Source organism: Notolabrus celidotus, chromosome 18 (assembly GCF_009762535.1).
Source record: "Notolabrus celidotus isolate fNotCel1 chromosome 18, fNotCel1.pri, whole genome shotgun sequence".
NCBI classification, from domain to species: domain Eukaryota; kingdom Metazoa; phylum Chordata; class Actinopteri; order Labriformes; family Labridae; genus Notolabrus; species Notolabrus celidotus.
Window position 1 is genome coordinate 11845197 of NC_048289.1, and position 14703 is coordinate 11859899.

At 39.0% G+C, this 14703-nt stretch overlaps 1 protein-coding gene across 4 annotated transcripts; it reads left to right on the plus strand.

Annotated features, from left to right (window-relative positions):
- Positions 1–765: 765 nt before the first annotated feature.
- Positions 766–12820, plus strand: LOC117830230 (uncharacterized protein C16orf52 homolog A-like). 4 transcript variants are annotated; one of them, XM_034708265.1, is made up of 5 exons: positions 766–907; positions 1308–1599; positions 1674–1754; positions 8238–8450; positions 10405–12820. In XM_034708265.1, exons 2-5 carry the CDS (start codon positions 1581–1583, stop codon positions 10587–10589), a joined length of 498 nt encoding a protein of 165 aa, XP_034564156.1. In that variant the 5' UTR covers positions 766–907; positions 1308–1580; the 3' UTR covers positions 10590–12820. The 4 variants fall into 4 exon arrangements, with proteins under 4 accessions (XP_034564156.1, XP_034564158.1, XP_034564154.1 ...); XM_034708267.1 differs by having other exon boundaries at positions 776–907; positions 1695–1754; XM_034708263.1 differs by having other exon boundaries at positions 776–907; positions 1308–1754.
- Positions 12821–14703: the final 1883 nt, after the last annotated feature.

Sequence of the window (14703 nt, forward strand, 5' to 3'; positions counted from 1 at the left end):
TACATTTACTTGAGTGCTGTACTTAAGTACATTTTTTGAGTATCTGTACTTTACTTGAGTATTACTTTGGGGGGAACTTTTTTGTGCTCCACTACATTTGAAAGACAAATATCATACTTTTGACTCCACTACATTTCTATCAATGCTTTAGTAACTCACTACTTTTGCTTTGAAGTCAGGTCATGAATTTTCTTTTCTGAAATCAGATCCCAAAGACAGTAGATCTGTAGCTAACACACATGTTTTATTCCAGATGAACATATTTAACTTGTCTGTGCTTGTAGTAACTTAACTACTAACTATATTTCATGGTAGACTTTTTAGATATGAAATAATGTTTTCTTGATAAAACACAACGTAGCAGAATGTACACCCATGCATTCTTGACTGCACTCATGCTTTGTGAATATACGTGTTGAGATATTTATTACATACTTTGAATACTTAAGTATTTTTAAGTTTTGTACCAAAGAGGCTGTTTTAAGCTTTCCACTCAGAGAATTTAAGTAAAGGATGTTAATTATTTATGTGCTTTTCTAAATTTATTTCATTGTTTAAAAGGAGGCCACCAAAGTTAAATGTTAAATGAACAGTATTTTGCATGGGAGTTGTCTTTCAAGCGTTGCATTTTATTATTATTTTTAAATCACTGAAAGTATCGACATCGGTATCAGGTATCGAATAAATTGCCAAAAAAGTAATCGAAGCATAAAAGTGTGGTATCGCCCAGCACTACTTTGCATGTCTGAAGCATAAATGTACAGTCTATGGTCGTGCTGGGAACCCACGCGTATTCTCGCGAGAGTGGTCCATCAGACATGGAGACTCAAGCTGGCTGCATTTTAGTTTCCGTTACTGAGAGGACAGCAACGCCTTGCAGAAAACAGGGATAGTGCACCCAAGAGAGGTATGAAAGCATGTGAGTGATGTTGTTTTGCTTGTAAGTGGGGGTTTAAAGCTTCAAAAAAGCGCACCAAACTGAGCACGTGTGGCGTTTTCCGTGTGTGCGCGTTCAAAGGAAAGAAAGCTTCCATATGCAGAGAGAGAGAGAGAGAGAGAGAGAGAGAGAGAGAGAGAGAGAGAGAGAGAGAGAGAGAGAGAGAGAGAGAGAGTGAGAGAGAGAGAGAGAGAGAGAGAGGAGAGAGAGAGAGAGAGAGAGAGAGAGATCGGGGGCTCCATGCAGACTCAGGAAACAAGTCTGCTGCATGCATGCATGCATGAATGTATCTGCACCGCTGGGGATTTATCATCAATCAAACCTAAGGACTTGCGTGTAATTTGCATTCATTTTCTGTAATCATGACCAGGATACATCCGGAGCTAACTAACCCATGAGCTCAGGCAGCGACCCTCTCCTCCTGGGCTGGAGAAGAGCCAGCAGGTCGCTCCAGCTCCGGCTGTTTTTGGACTAATGAAAGGGGATAAAGCTCAGGAACAGCCTGCATACACCCCCCACAGAGGAACAAACAAGATGTCCGGGCAAAGAGTTGATCAAACGGAGCCCATCACTTTTACCGAAGGGTCCGTAGGCTGGGGTGATGATAGGACCTGAGATCTGGCTTTAGGTTATTGACTGCTAAATGTCCCGCCTTCCTCCAGGTGAGACAGGGGCACACAAACACTCTGTCCTCCTCTTGTGCACACAATCATGGATAAACTGACCGTGATTTCAGGATGCCTCTTCCTCGCTGCAGACATCTTCGCCATCGCCAGCATCGCCAACCCGGACTGGATCAGCACCGGAGACTCAGCTGGTGGGTTAATTTTTATCTTCTTCCTAAATAAAAAGGGGCGTTGAATTCTTGTTTATGATTTGTACCTGGAGGTCAGTTCATCAGTGATAATAAAACAATTGATGGAAAATGCTATAGATCCATCAACACTGATTGTATAGACTTTGCAGACATCAATAAAAAAACGTCTGTGTCAGAGGTCAGTAAACATGACATGTAAGAGTGTGACTACAGACCTTTCAGCAAACCTCAAACTGGAAAACAAAAGCTCCACAGAAACTGTTATAGAGGGTGTCAGAGCAGTGTTTTGCCTTTCCAACCCCTAAATTCATAAAAATGTAACCAAAGACCTCAAGTTTACATCCTAAAAATGTAAAGGGTCATCTGCAGGAGACATTCTGTGAAGTTATATCACTAAGATACTTCCATTGGCACTCCAAAGACCACAAATCTATTTTTAATTAGCTTCAAGCTTTTGGCTAAGTAATTTAGTTCACTTGGAAAAATAACAATTTTCTGGAAACATTTGAACAGATTTGGTGACATGATACTGTCTTTTATTTAGACATGTGATAGTCTGGTTCAAAAAGGACAGTCATCTGCAAACATGTGACACTTAATGTTTTTCTTTGAAATCAAATGTGACCATTGTTGTTGGGTTAACAGTATGTCATTTAAACTATTGGTCAAAGTAGTTTGGGTGACACCATAACCATGCTATCTTTGTCCTGATCAAGTACATTAGATGAGCTTTTGGGGGTGTTCAAAAGGGGTCAAAATGGATGTAGCAGAGCCAGAGCTACTGACTTATCTTGTCTGTACACATATACTTTTTTGTCTGCACCATTTACCGTGGACAATGTGCCTTCATATCCGCCTATTGTGAGATGTGAAGCCAAAAGAGTGCCTCCAGGGGTACTGACATGTTGCACTCGCACAGCCAAGGCATGCACAAAGGCGACCTGGCTGGTGGAGCCACGGGACTGGTGACACACCTTTTCCGCTAATGGAAACATTTAACTTACCAATAAAACATTGCAGATCCCTCAGGTTGTTACAGTCCACAGCAGAACAGATTATCCTTTTGATTTGAAGCAGACACAAGTGGCTGTAGAAAGTACTACTCCGCTAATCCAGTTCAGAATGCTGCAGGAGCCGCGTTTATCAACAGAGCTGTCAATCAATCACCTTTAAAAATCAAATAAGAACACTTGGACATCAATCAGCATGATAGGAGCTATCTTTAATGACAGAAACAGCGTTTGAGAAAACGTATTTGACGTTTATTTTAATTTCATAGTTTTACTCCTGTTTCATCTGTTAACATGAGGGAGTCAGGGTTTGTGACCTATACTGCAGTCAGTCAAGTAGGTGGAGCCCTAAACCTTTTGGCAGTAAACACTAACAGCGTCCATTTCAAAATGTAGTCCTTGGTCAGCCTACATTAACATCAGTTATCACAGGAACACTCTGGAAGATTCAGTTATGTTAAGCTAGTAGCAGCTAATGTGGATATGCTTGAGTTGCTAGCCATAAGCTTTGATGGTAGGCTGCTGAGCTAACTATGTTCATTATGTAAAATGAAAACTACTGACAACAGCTGTTGTCAACAAGTATTTTCATCCACCAAATCTGTTTTATCTCAAGCGCAGAACAAAATGAACTTATGTGGTAAGCAGTTTTCTGAAATTACAGTACTTACTGTACTAAAAGCCCATTTTTCCTGTTTAATTATCCGAGCAGTAATTACCTGAAGGCAGGAAGTGTTGATGGGAATGAAGATGTGTGACTTTTAATTGGGCCTCCAGGGAGAGTAATGCTTTCCACCCTGAGAGTTAAAGCTCCTCAGGCTCAGTCATGACGTATTTTATTTTGGCTGCGAGTGCTTGATTTATACGTAAAAGTGAAAAACAGAAAGAGCAGGCATTGTGGGAAAACAGTTCTTCATCATTTGTATTTGAACTCAGATAAGAAGAAGAGGAGAGAAACACTTGGATTAACTTCTCCCGTGTGAAACTGTGCACCAGTGTAAGAAAATCATGTGTGACTGCTTACTGATGTGTTTTGCTGAGAGATTTGAACAGCACGAGTATCTACGTTTATGAGGTGTTCACTAAGTAAAAGTTAACTTTTAAAGCACACAAACACACACACAGACACGCATTATATAGGCTAGTATGCACACCAAAGCTGTGGCAACAATCTGATGTCACATCTGGCCGGCTCAGTCAGAGGTAAACAAATAAAATCATTGACATGAGGCAGTCAGGGTGGGAATCCCCTCTCACCATAGTTGTGTTATCCTTTCTTGAAAATAGTTTTCAATAAGAAGAAACTGCATCTTAGCATTCAATTTTATTTTTCTGGTCCTTAAGGGCACTGAGCTACGAGTTGCTCTGAGGACATCAGATCTGTGTGAATGATTGTGTGAATGTGAAGCTATAGTTTAACTGAGTTTAGACTGTGGCAATCCTGGGACGGGGGCATGTATGTGCTCAGCAAACTTTCTCTGGACAAAAAAGATCAAAAGAACATATGTTGAATTTGAGAATAGACTTTGGACTATTTGGACTTTTTTTCTGAACTCTGTTAAATGTTACTCTGTACACTCCACATTTATCTTTTCTCCATTTCAAACAAACACTCCTCTCTAAAGAAATAGAAGTTGACATTTCTGTGCTTAACATGCTTCATAAGGGCATGATACACCTACGTGTAAACCTGTCTTCCCTTGATTTATATCAACTGAAGCTCATTTTAACTTTTATGACTGACCATGTTATTTCATTAGCTAATAAAATGCCTATTTTTTTTTTAAAGTTTTTCATACATTATCCCCTAACACTGGAAGTGCAGTAGGACACAACTATATTAACTATATGAGGGTCCTTCTTGGTGTTGTACCTTGAAAATGTAGTACACAGACAAACATTCAATCCTTTGTTTTTTTCCAACCAAAGGTGAGCTGCATCCTATATGTGGTGTGACCAAGCAGCATCCTCCCGTCTTGAGAAATAATGCTGATGCGGAAGTGACACAATTTGCAGTTCTTCAAGTGTCCACTTGAGGCTGGCTACAAATGCACAAGAACCAAGTACACACCCATTTAAAAAAGCCCATCTTTACAGCAGACATCAACATGTTTACAGCCTGGTACAAAAAATATTTTGGTCTAAATAGCTAATTTCTAGTCTGCACATACAGTAAGGTGGGTGAATTGTTTTATCACTCATTAGTTTTGAAGATATTCAAATTTTTCATAATTAACAGCATGGTTGGCTTGACTGACAGGCAGGCACACTGTAGCTGGTAGTGAAGAAGCTAAAAGCCCAACTTCAAAAGTTAGGTTGAGTCCGCATTTCCAATATGGCGACTTCCGACAATAGGTTTTAAAACTCCGCTTCAGAAATCAATAGGTCGCTGAGACTACCTCCATTTATTATATAGTCTTTGGGTGTCAATAACACACCAGTATAAGATGCAGAGGTATTTTATTCTGGTAGATTTTCAATACCCAGAGGATGTCACAATGATTTAGCTAAAACTTTCACACAGAAAGTCATGGCCACATCACAACCTATATTCTGCAATTTACAGTAATACCTGAAGTAGTAATAACAGGACCAACAAATCCTGTTGTTATCTATTTGTGCGTGCGTGTCTTACTCAAAGTCATTTATACTTCTTAAAGCTCCATCAAGGGACTCTTAGTTTGTGTTCAATGTCACAGACTGTACAAAACATAGAAGTTATCATTGACGTTACCCATTGTTTTCTGAAAAGTCGTTATGAAGCTGAAAGATGGCGGTTACCAAATTGGAAATGCTGTTACCAACTAATTCTGGCTAAGAAAGAAACAGGCAAAGATGTGAAGTTGAAGTGTTTGCCCTGTGGCATCTAGCTTCAACATGCCCACCTGTCAGTTAATCCGCCATGCCATCAAGTACTAACTACTAACTATGCTAAATTCTTAGCCTTTACATGATTGCCCTTCTCCGTTGACTCCTTTTTTCAACATCAGCCACCAGCAACCTCGCTGCTTGGGCAACCTGTGTGGACAAAGAGGTTCCTCTTATATTTGCTGACTTTGTCCTGTATATGTGTAGTGTTTTTTAAACCCTGTCTCTCTTTTACAGTCAGATGTATCACTCATTCAGCAGCAGCATTTACATTTACTCCTCATAGAAGCTTTAAGTTTCTAAAGTTAACTTTAGACCTATACATATGACCTATACATTTTTTCTTCTGTCACATCTTCTATTGGTCAGTCATTTTGTTCGAAATACACAATAGCTCTCATTCATAGTCATTCAATTGTGTATTTTTTCTGAAATTATTGCTTCTCTTATCTTATTGAATCAAAACAAAAGCCACTTTCAGTAATTGGATGAAGTACTCTGGCTGGACACATGAGTCCAGCATATGGGGGAAGTGGATGCACTGTTTACATTGTCTCCCTCCCTGCGGTCTGAGAGGATGTGTGGAGATGGAGCAGGATGTCCGGTGTGAACGCCTGCAGGAGGATGTGGTTCAGGCCTGATGTTCCTCTCAGCTTGTCCTGCTATCATCGACCAGCGCTGCACCCATGATCAGGAACTCCAGCCTTTCTTGCCAATGATAAATATTTAAAGTGCAGATTGTATGTGATGCTTTAATGGATGGTGTAGCAGCATTAAGTTGAAGATTATCTCTGCTTATTTCTAAGGTCCATTATATTCCAATCCCATTTTATACAATATGTTTAGTTGAGAGATGCTAAACTGTTAACTGGGAACTGAAGGGTTGTAATGGATTTGAGAATGAGGTGTTTATTCAAACAAAGCTTATGTAATTTTACTTTAATTGCGAGATTCTCCAATGCTTCTTTGTTTTGGCTGCACTCTTTGTGATATTGGTTTCTTGTAATTGTGTTTATCAAGACAATTATGTTAATTCTACAGTCGCTGGGTTTTAAATTGTCCTGAATAAATCCATAAAAATGTATAAAGCTGCTCTGCCTCCTGCTTGTCGGGCTCCGACTGCCTGCTGAAGATAATAAGTAAGAAAAAGGAGGGAGACTAAAGAGTAAATGAAAGTGTGGGAGGATTTAATTTGCATTTATGTGCTCTGTGCCGTTAGGAGGCTTCTGTGCAGTTGGACTTGATGCAGAGTTTGGCTGACGCAGACTCCTGGTGTTTGTCTCTGTGTGTGTTGCATGAAAAAGCCCTTCTACAGTCATCTCAGCACCCACCAGGGTCTGTGGTACAAGACCCTGATAGATGACTTGTCAGCGGATGCAGGGTCATTGATCTCTTGTTTTCCGTCTCAGCTGTTTGCCCCACAGTTTCTCCCTCTGTGGTGGTTTAGTGCTTCATGAAGAAGCCTGAACCTGTTTGACGTCACACACGATTCACTTGAGGGGATGTGGGGAACAGCGGGACTCCTGGGAGGTCATTGCCTCACAGCCAGAGTCAGCATGTGTACCATGATGTCAAAAGTTGTTGTTAATGTTGTTAGAAAGCAGACTTACACCTGGCAATCTGCCAAAACCTCGGGTTTATTATAAACTACTTTTTATATAACAGATTAAATGCTGTAGACTCAAAGAAAAGTGTTAACATGTTGCAACATCAACTTCTTTTATGAGGGCTTAAAAGATCCAGGCCACATAAGAATTATTAGTCTGGTCATTTGATAATTGCTCAGAACATTAGTTGGAGTTGTGGGGCTGAGGAAAATTTGGTCGAGGTACTTCTCTGATTGGCTAGCAAGCAAGTTTAAACATTAAATTAACAAAGCTCCACTTTAACATGCTGGAGGGACATTTGGCATGACATCATTTCCAGGCCAACACTTGTAAATAACAAGATGCCTCCCGTGGGTTTGCATCATCCCCGCCCTCCCACCTGCCGGCCTGCTTGCTCAGCAAATTTCCCTGAATATTTCCTGATGCATTCTTAGCCCAACTTCACACAGAAATTTTACTTTGGGGCCGGCAAGAAAAGTCCGGGTAGAGTGGGGATGAAAATTTAAGACATTTGGGTTCACACATGCAGCTTATTGCAACAATTATGGTAGTTGTTCGTGCATGTGTGAATACAGTGTTGTTCTGTTTCTTACAATCATTGCAAATTGATCACAATCTTAAAGCTCTTGCAAAGAATTTCGTTCTGGTGATGAAACTAGAATGTTTTTTTTGTTGGAAAACACTGCTTGTTAAATACAGGACGAAATCCACAAAGGGATAAGACGTAACGTTTTGTCCAAAGGGGCGTGAAAATAGACCCGTAATCGAAAATTCCAAGTGCTTTAACAAAGTTTGAATTTCCTGAAAACTTGATTTCAAGTCAAAGGGTTTGAATGTAACATAAAGAAACATATTTCATAGCAACATCTAACAAATTTCAATATGACTATTTTTTCAGTAAACTCGTCAATGGACAGCAGACGCTCTGATTTGAGGGTTCATTCATGGATTTAATCAGTAATCATTAAAAACTAAAATGTCACTCTGTCTTCACCCAGGTTCTCTGACTGTAGGTTTGGTCCAGCAATGCCAGACTATCCACGGCCGAGATCGGGTCTGCATTCCCCCACAGCTGCCCCCAGAGTGGATAACCACGCTCTTCTTCATCATCCTGGGCATCATCTCCCTCACTGTTACCTGTGGTCTGCTAGTGATGTCCCGCTGGCGCCGCGAGGCTGCCCGGTATGCCAGATGGATCGCTTTCACAGGGAGTAGGTTTTCACAATCACCTTTTGTTCTCATCCAAGTCCAAATAGTTTTATGATTGCACCCCAGAAAATACACTGTGCAGTCAAAGACTTCTGCAATATACAAAAGCTAACTTGGAGGGTAAAACAGAAGCAGTCTTTTGACCATCAAATGTATCAGCCATTATTCTTTTGTGTCCTTTGTTAAAGCAGCAACGTTGTGTTAATATCAAGCTAAATCTCTTTCGCTGGAAGGTAGAAACTAACAGCAGTTTGAGGCAAACCCGTCATATAAAAAAGATGCTACTTGAAAGTGTCCTGTACAAATGGGGCCGACCCTGACTTTGGAATTAAGCATTTCATTTCAGGAAAGCTTTTAGTCTGGTAATTATGAACTAACACACAAACGAACTAGGAGCTTTAATTGATACAGGCACAGGATATGTGCTTCAGTTGGCTCTCTATATATAAAAAATAAGAAGAGGACAGTTTTCACTCAATTCTGACAAAAAACTGCACCACCACCACCATTTTTGAGACCAATTGAGACATAAACCCTAACCCTAATCCTAATGGCTAAATGGAAGCAAGTTGTCAATTTCACTAGATTAAAAACATTTGCAAACCAGGATGACAGCAGTAGAAACTTAAAACAGAATTAAGGCATGATGTTGAAAAAAATGAATTCCCTGTAAATATAAAGATTCAAATTATTAACTCATTAAGCTATAATAATATAATATAATATAATATAATATAATATAATATAATATTTAAACCCAGAAAACCTACCTTTACACAAGGTAGGAGGTCTTTTCATTTGGCCACATACGTATCTTCTGGGAAACTACAGGTCAAACTGGCATACGTCAGAGAGTGAAGAGGTCAGCATAAGCAAACATTACTTGTGACTATTTCCTTAATATAACAACTTCTTACATAATGCATTTACAGGATTTCTGTTTGAATCTGATTTGATTCATTTTAAAGGCGGTAAAGTCATTTAACACTGAAGACTGCAACATCGTCTTCTGTCAGAACACTGTTTTTATGAGTGTCTTTTATAAACCCTAGAACTGTTTTAAACCATTCAGGCATTACTAAGCAGCTAATTGAAAATGTAAAAAGTAGTTTCTACTTTCAGTTTTATCAATCAACTTTTTTGTCTATTACTGAAAATTCTTTTTTTTTTTCCTTATATCATTTCATGTTGATAAACCTTGAGCTAACTTTCTCAATGTTTTATTCATTAAACCATATAGACTTGTCTACGAATGATGTATTTAAATGTATTAACTATATGAATCTTTATTTAAAGCTTTTGAGTGATTACTTTTAGCTAATATTACTATCTAAACTGCTTAGCTATTAGTATGAGCTAACATAATATGAAATGTTTATCTGTTACTTCTAGCTAACATTAGTGTTTGTCCAAACTTAGCAAACATTTCAAGTGTTTGATTGTTACTTCCAGTCAGTACTATTATTTAATCTGTTGACCTGATCCTTTTATAGCTAATGATATTATTTAAGCTGCTACAAAGCTAATACGACTTTTAGCTAGTGCTACTTTTTAAATTGTTTATTCAAACTTTTACTCAATGCTGCTTTCTAAACTGTTAATTTTAGCCAAAGCTACCTTTTAACTGTTTGGCTGTTGCTTCTAACTAATGCTACCATTGAAACTGTATTTTCACAAACTATTCAACTTTATTGCAATTTCAACCACATACTATTGATTTAAGCCAACGTCACTATTTTAGACCAATGCTTCATGCCAGCTGTCCCAACTTAACTGCAAGACTGTTAAATGCTCTCAAGCCCCAGTTGTTTAGCAGCACATATTGGTTGTACTTTTTTTTCATTTTATATAATTGATTTTCTTTTTTTTTCATCTTGGTAGCTGCTTTAGCCCCCTGGTTGTGAGTTTCTGTCCTGGAGGGGATATTAATGCTCTACGTTCTGTTTTTCCTCTCAGTGGTCCTGTTCTGTATGGCTGCGCTGATTTTCCCAATTGGCTTCTACATCAACGAGGTTGGAGGACAGCCGTATAAACTCCCCAACAACACAGTAGTGGGCTCCTCATATGTACTCTTTGTGCTTTCCATATTCTTCACCATAGTGGGACTACTGTTTGCTGGAAAGGTGTGCTTGCCCGGCTGACCTACCGTCCACCACTTTTGGAGGGAAAGTTAGGCAGCATTGACTCTTCTGTGGCAGCAAAGGAAGAATCTTCCAAGTACTACGAAACTGAGGAGTGTTAATGTGTCTCCTTTTGGATGGGTTTTCTTGATGCCTGTAGCTTGAGATGCAATATTTTTTCAATCTGTCGTTCGACGTGCAGAAATGGAGCTGGTACAAAAAGCTCTGTGATGGCCCTCGGCATCATCTGTCCTGTTCGACAAGTACGAGGTGGTGAAAAGACAGCTGAATATTGAAAATCATGATAGAAATGGATTAAAACACCAGGACTTTGAAGAGAGCCCTGCAGTATAATCCATCATCTCAAAACTAATGACAGATAACAGATAAGCCTGTCTTTTTTAATCCTGTTTGAGATGGCCATACAGAGATAAGACTGATGTCAGGCTAAATCACCAAAAATTGGCCAGTGTTCTCCCTGGTTCTTCCCTGACCACATCCACACGGACAAGCTGTAATACATGCCATGAAGCTGAACTTTCGTGGCACATTTTATTTATTTGTTTAAATGTACAGTTCTGTTTTTTGTAAAGGTATTTTTTATTAAAGGGCCTAATGCAACCCAGAGTAACCCTGCCATTGCAATGTGTGGAGGATTTGCCTTAAAGAGCTACTTACCTTATATTGTTGAATGTAGATATGTTCAGTCACTCAGCTTAAAGATGTTGAGATGAGAATGTAAAATGAGCTATCATAATCACATGTTTGAATGTTCCACATTGGCTGATTTTCAGAAGCTTGTTGATCAGACATCTTTCTATATCACTTCTGGGGTGAGTGATTCAAAGTTGTATGGATGTGTTGCAGGCGGTTGGCTGGTCTCTGTGATGCTGTTCAGTTAAAAGTTGCTCAGTTTGGATCACCAGAGCAAGACTGACATAGACAGGTCACACCTACGCAGATGCAGTATACTAAGAAGCTAGATTCATATATGTTGTGCCAAAAGCCATAGGTTTTTCTTCTTAATTTCTTAAAGTTGATTTTTCTTAACATGGTCTGATCACAATGGTTTCCTTTACAGTTAGACAACTGTGGTCTGGAGAAGGTTGTGTGCTTAGATTTAGATTTAAATCTATCAGTTTTCCTTTATACAACATCAAATAACAAAAGTAATCAAAGGATGCTATAGATAAAGAAAAGTTATAGACTTTAGTCTTTGTTATATTCCTTAGAGTAATCCAGCATTATTTCACTTGGCAACAGTGACAAGGAAAAACTTCGGAAACCTTGGGCAGAACAAGACTCATTGGTAAAAGCCATCTGCCACTCTCCCCCTTTTTTGACAACATTCTCTGTAAACATACACATTCTCAACTTCAGGAATGTGTCACATTAAATAATGTTGAACCACAGTTTGATGATAAAGAACTGATTGCTGCAGCCAACTACTTTGCATTATACTGAAGGTTTTTGCAAAAGGAACTTGCACGCAGTCAGTGACGTAAAAATGTGGACCATTTCATACAACAGGTCATCCATGCACTGATTTATAAAAGGACAGCATTGATAAACACATTTTAACTAGCCTTTATCAATACCTCTGCCCTGGTTACTCTATTAATAATTCTGACCAATCACTTAAAATCAATACAATTCAGTGTGACTTAGACAAAAGAGACTCCAGTGAAGGCGATCAGTCCTTGTGCTCGGTCTAATTACAATTCTGAACTATACTGTGAAAATCATCTGTACTTAAAGTTGAGGAGCTCTTCTATGTGCACCTGTTACATCAAAACTAAAGAGTGTACCGAGTGATAGATTCAAACCAATTTAGAATTCACATCATTTTCTGTAGCATCCCCCTGTTCCTAGTGGCAGTAACATTGTTGCATTTCCCCACAATTTTGACCCTGCTTTGCTGTTGATTCCAACAATTAGAGGCAGGTGATCATTTCTTTTTACTGCAAAGAAGAAACCCTGGGTTACTGACACAGATGTCTAACACTGTTGTGACACCCTCAGACTGGAGCTTTAGCTTTCATTTAGCCATTTAACACAAAGAAGCCTGTGGTATGTCAAACTTGCTCTTTAGTACACCCCTCTGGTCTCTTATTTTCAGTGATGTAGTGGATATTGTATTATTCACCTTTTGATGAACACTGTATCATGAAATGACTGAATCTATGACCAGATTGTTTTTACATTTAGGATGTTGATGCCAACTTTATTTCTGATAAACTAACTGACAGCCAGTCTGTGTCTTTTTTTTTTCTAGAAGCACTGTGATGTTCTCGAATGAGCATGAAGGATCACATCTCATTAAAAATGCACCCATTGGAAAGCTTGTGTTGAATTGTGTTTAGTTTTTCTATTAGAGCAGCATATGATCGTTTATAGTTGGTGAGGACCAGATTAGCTATCAGCAGTAAGGAGATTTATAACACAAAATAATAAGAGTATAATTAAAAACAGACATTTTGCTTACTTGCAATATTTACAAAGTTTGGTTAAATAAAAAATGAAAGAAAAAACAACAGCCGAATTATAAAAATTTTCACTGAAATTGTTTGACTTCTTTAGTTCAGCATTTTCACAACCATTTCATGAAGGGAAAAATCACAATTTTAGAGCACAAAAGTTTAAGCACCTTTGAGGAACTTTCCATTTGTTTTGATTTTGGCACCACCTGTGGAAAAAAGGGGTCTCATCACTTTGCTGATCCTGCTCAGCACACGTGGAGGTATTATCTCATGGTATGCTTACTTTTTACAGTCAGAGGTCACACACTATTAATCTTGACTGAGAATTGTAAACAAAGGCTGTTTTGACAGTGTGCTGTTAAAACCATAGACTGTATAAAATATGGACATAGTATCTGTGACGTCACCATTCTGGTTTCTGAAGCGCTGTTTTGAGGCCAATCAGCGGCGGCAGCCATATTGCTGCTGTCGAGCGAGTGTGACGTAAAGAGGCGAGCTTTGAGCCTCCTAGCCAACAGCTACACTGTAGTCGCCTGTCAATCAAGTCAGCTGTGCCTCTCATTGGAAGACTCGTAATCTCAATATCTTCAAAGTTAGAAAAAAATGTACCCCCTGTACAGTGTGTGCCGATGGAGAAATTAGCTATCCAGACTACACTTGTCTTTTGTACCAGGCTGTAAACATGTTTATTTCTGCTGTAAAGATCGTCTTTTTTGAATTGATGTATATGTGGTTTCCGGTACTTCCGGAGCCAGCCTCAAGCGGATCCTCTATGAACTGCAGTTTTTAGCACTTCCACATTGGACTCATATTTTTAGACCAGAGGTTGCCACTTGGTTAAAACACTTATCCTATGTGATAGGCTACTAGTTAAAAGCTTACATAATTACAGTAGAAAAATTATCAATCTTGTCACTGGTGATGTTATTAGCTTTTGTGGGTCGCATGGAGACATTACTATACATTTCACTTTGTTTTGAAACTGTTTAAAAACTCCTTACAGGAGCTTTAAAGTCACTGTGAGGAGTTCTCCAGGAAAAGACTGCATTTCCCTTGGTGCTGAGAATCTCATTTTACTGTGTAGATCATGAAGAGGCATCATCATGAGCGCAAGACTACTTCAAAATCAGGTAGAAACTACCCACAGTGCCTTTGAAACTTGACATAGTGGAGATACATGAAGTTCATCTTCTTGCAAAAATCGATTCTAGTGTCCTGCAGATGCTTGTGCCTTTAATGTGTAGCCTATCTGCAGTGAGGTAGAGCTTGTTTACTGCAGCATCCCACGCCCACTTTTCATCTATTGTCTGCTCATATGCACAGGATGTTTAGGTTGCCATGGGAATGTCTTTGAGGAGTATTTTGTGTTGTGTTTTTTATGAACCAGTTGGTTTTGGTTGACGGCTACAGAAATCCAGTGGTGTGTTGAAGGTTACCTCCCACTCAGAAGTGAAGTTTTCACCCTGCCTTTGGCCTTAAAAACAAATCTGCTGGTGTCAGTGCTGCTATTTTAAGACGGAAATATTTTTGTGTCTGAGAATCCTTTGTTTTTGGGCATGGTTGCAATTTCCAAGGCAACAAAAAATTAGAAGGAGAAAACAAAGTTATGAATAGCTTTACTCTCTACACTGTGGGACACTGACCAATATATAGTT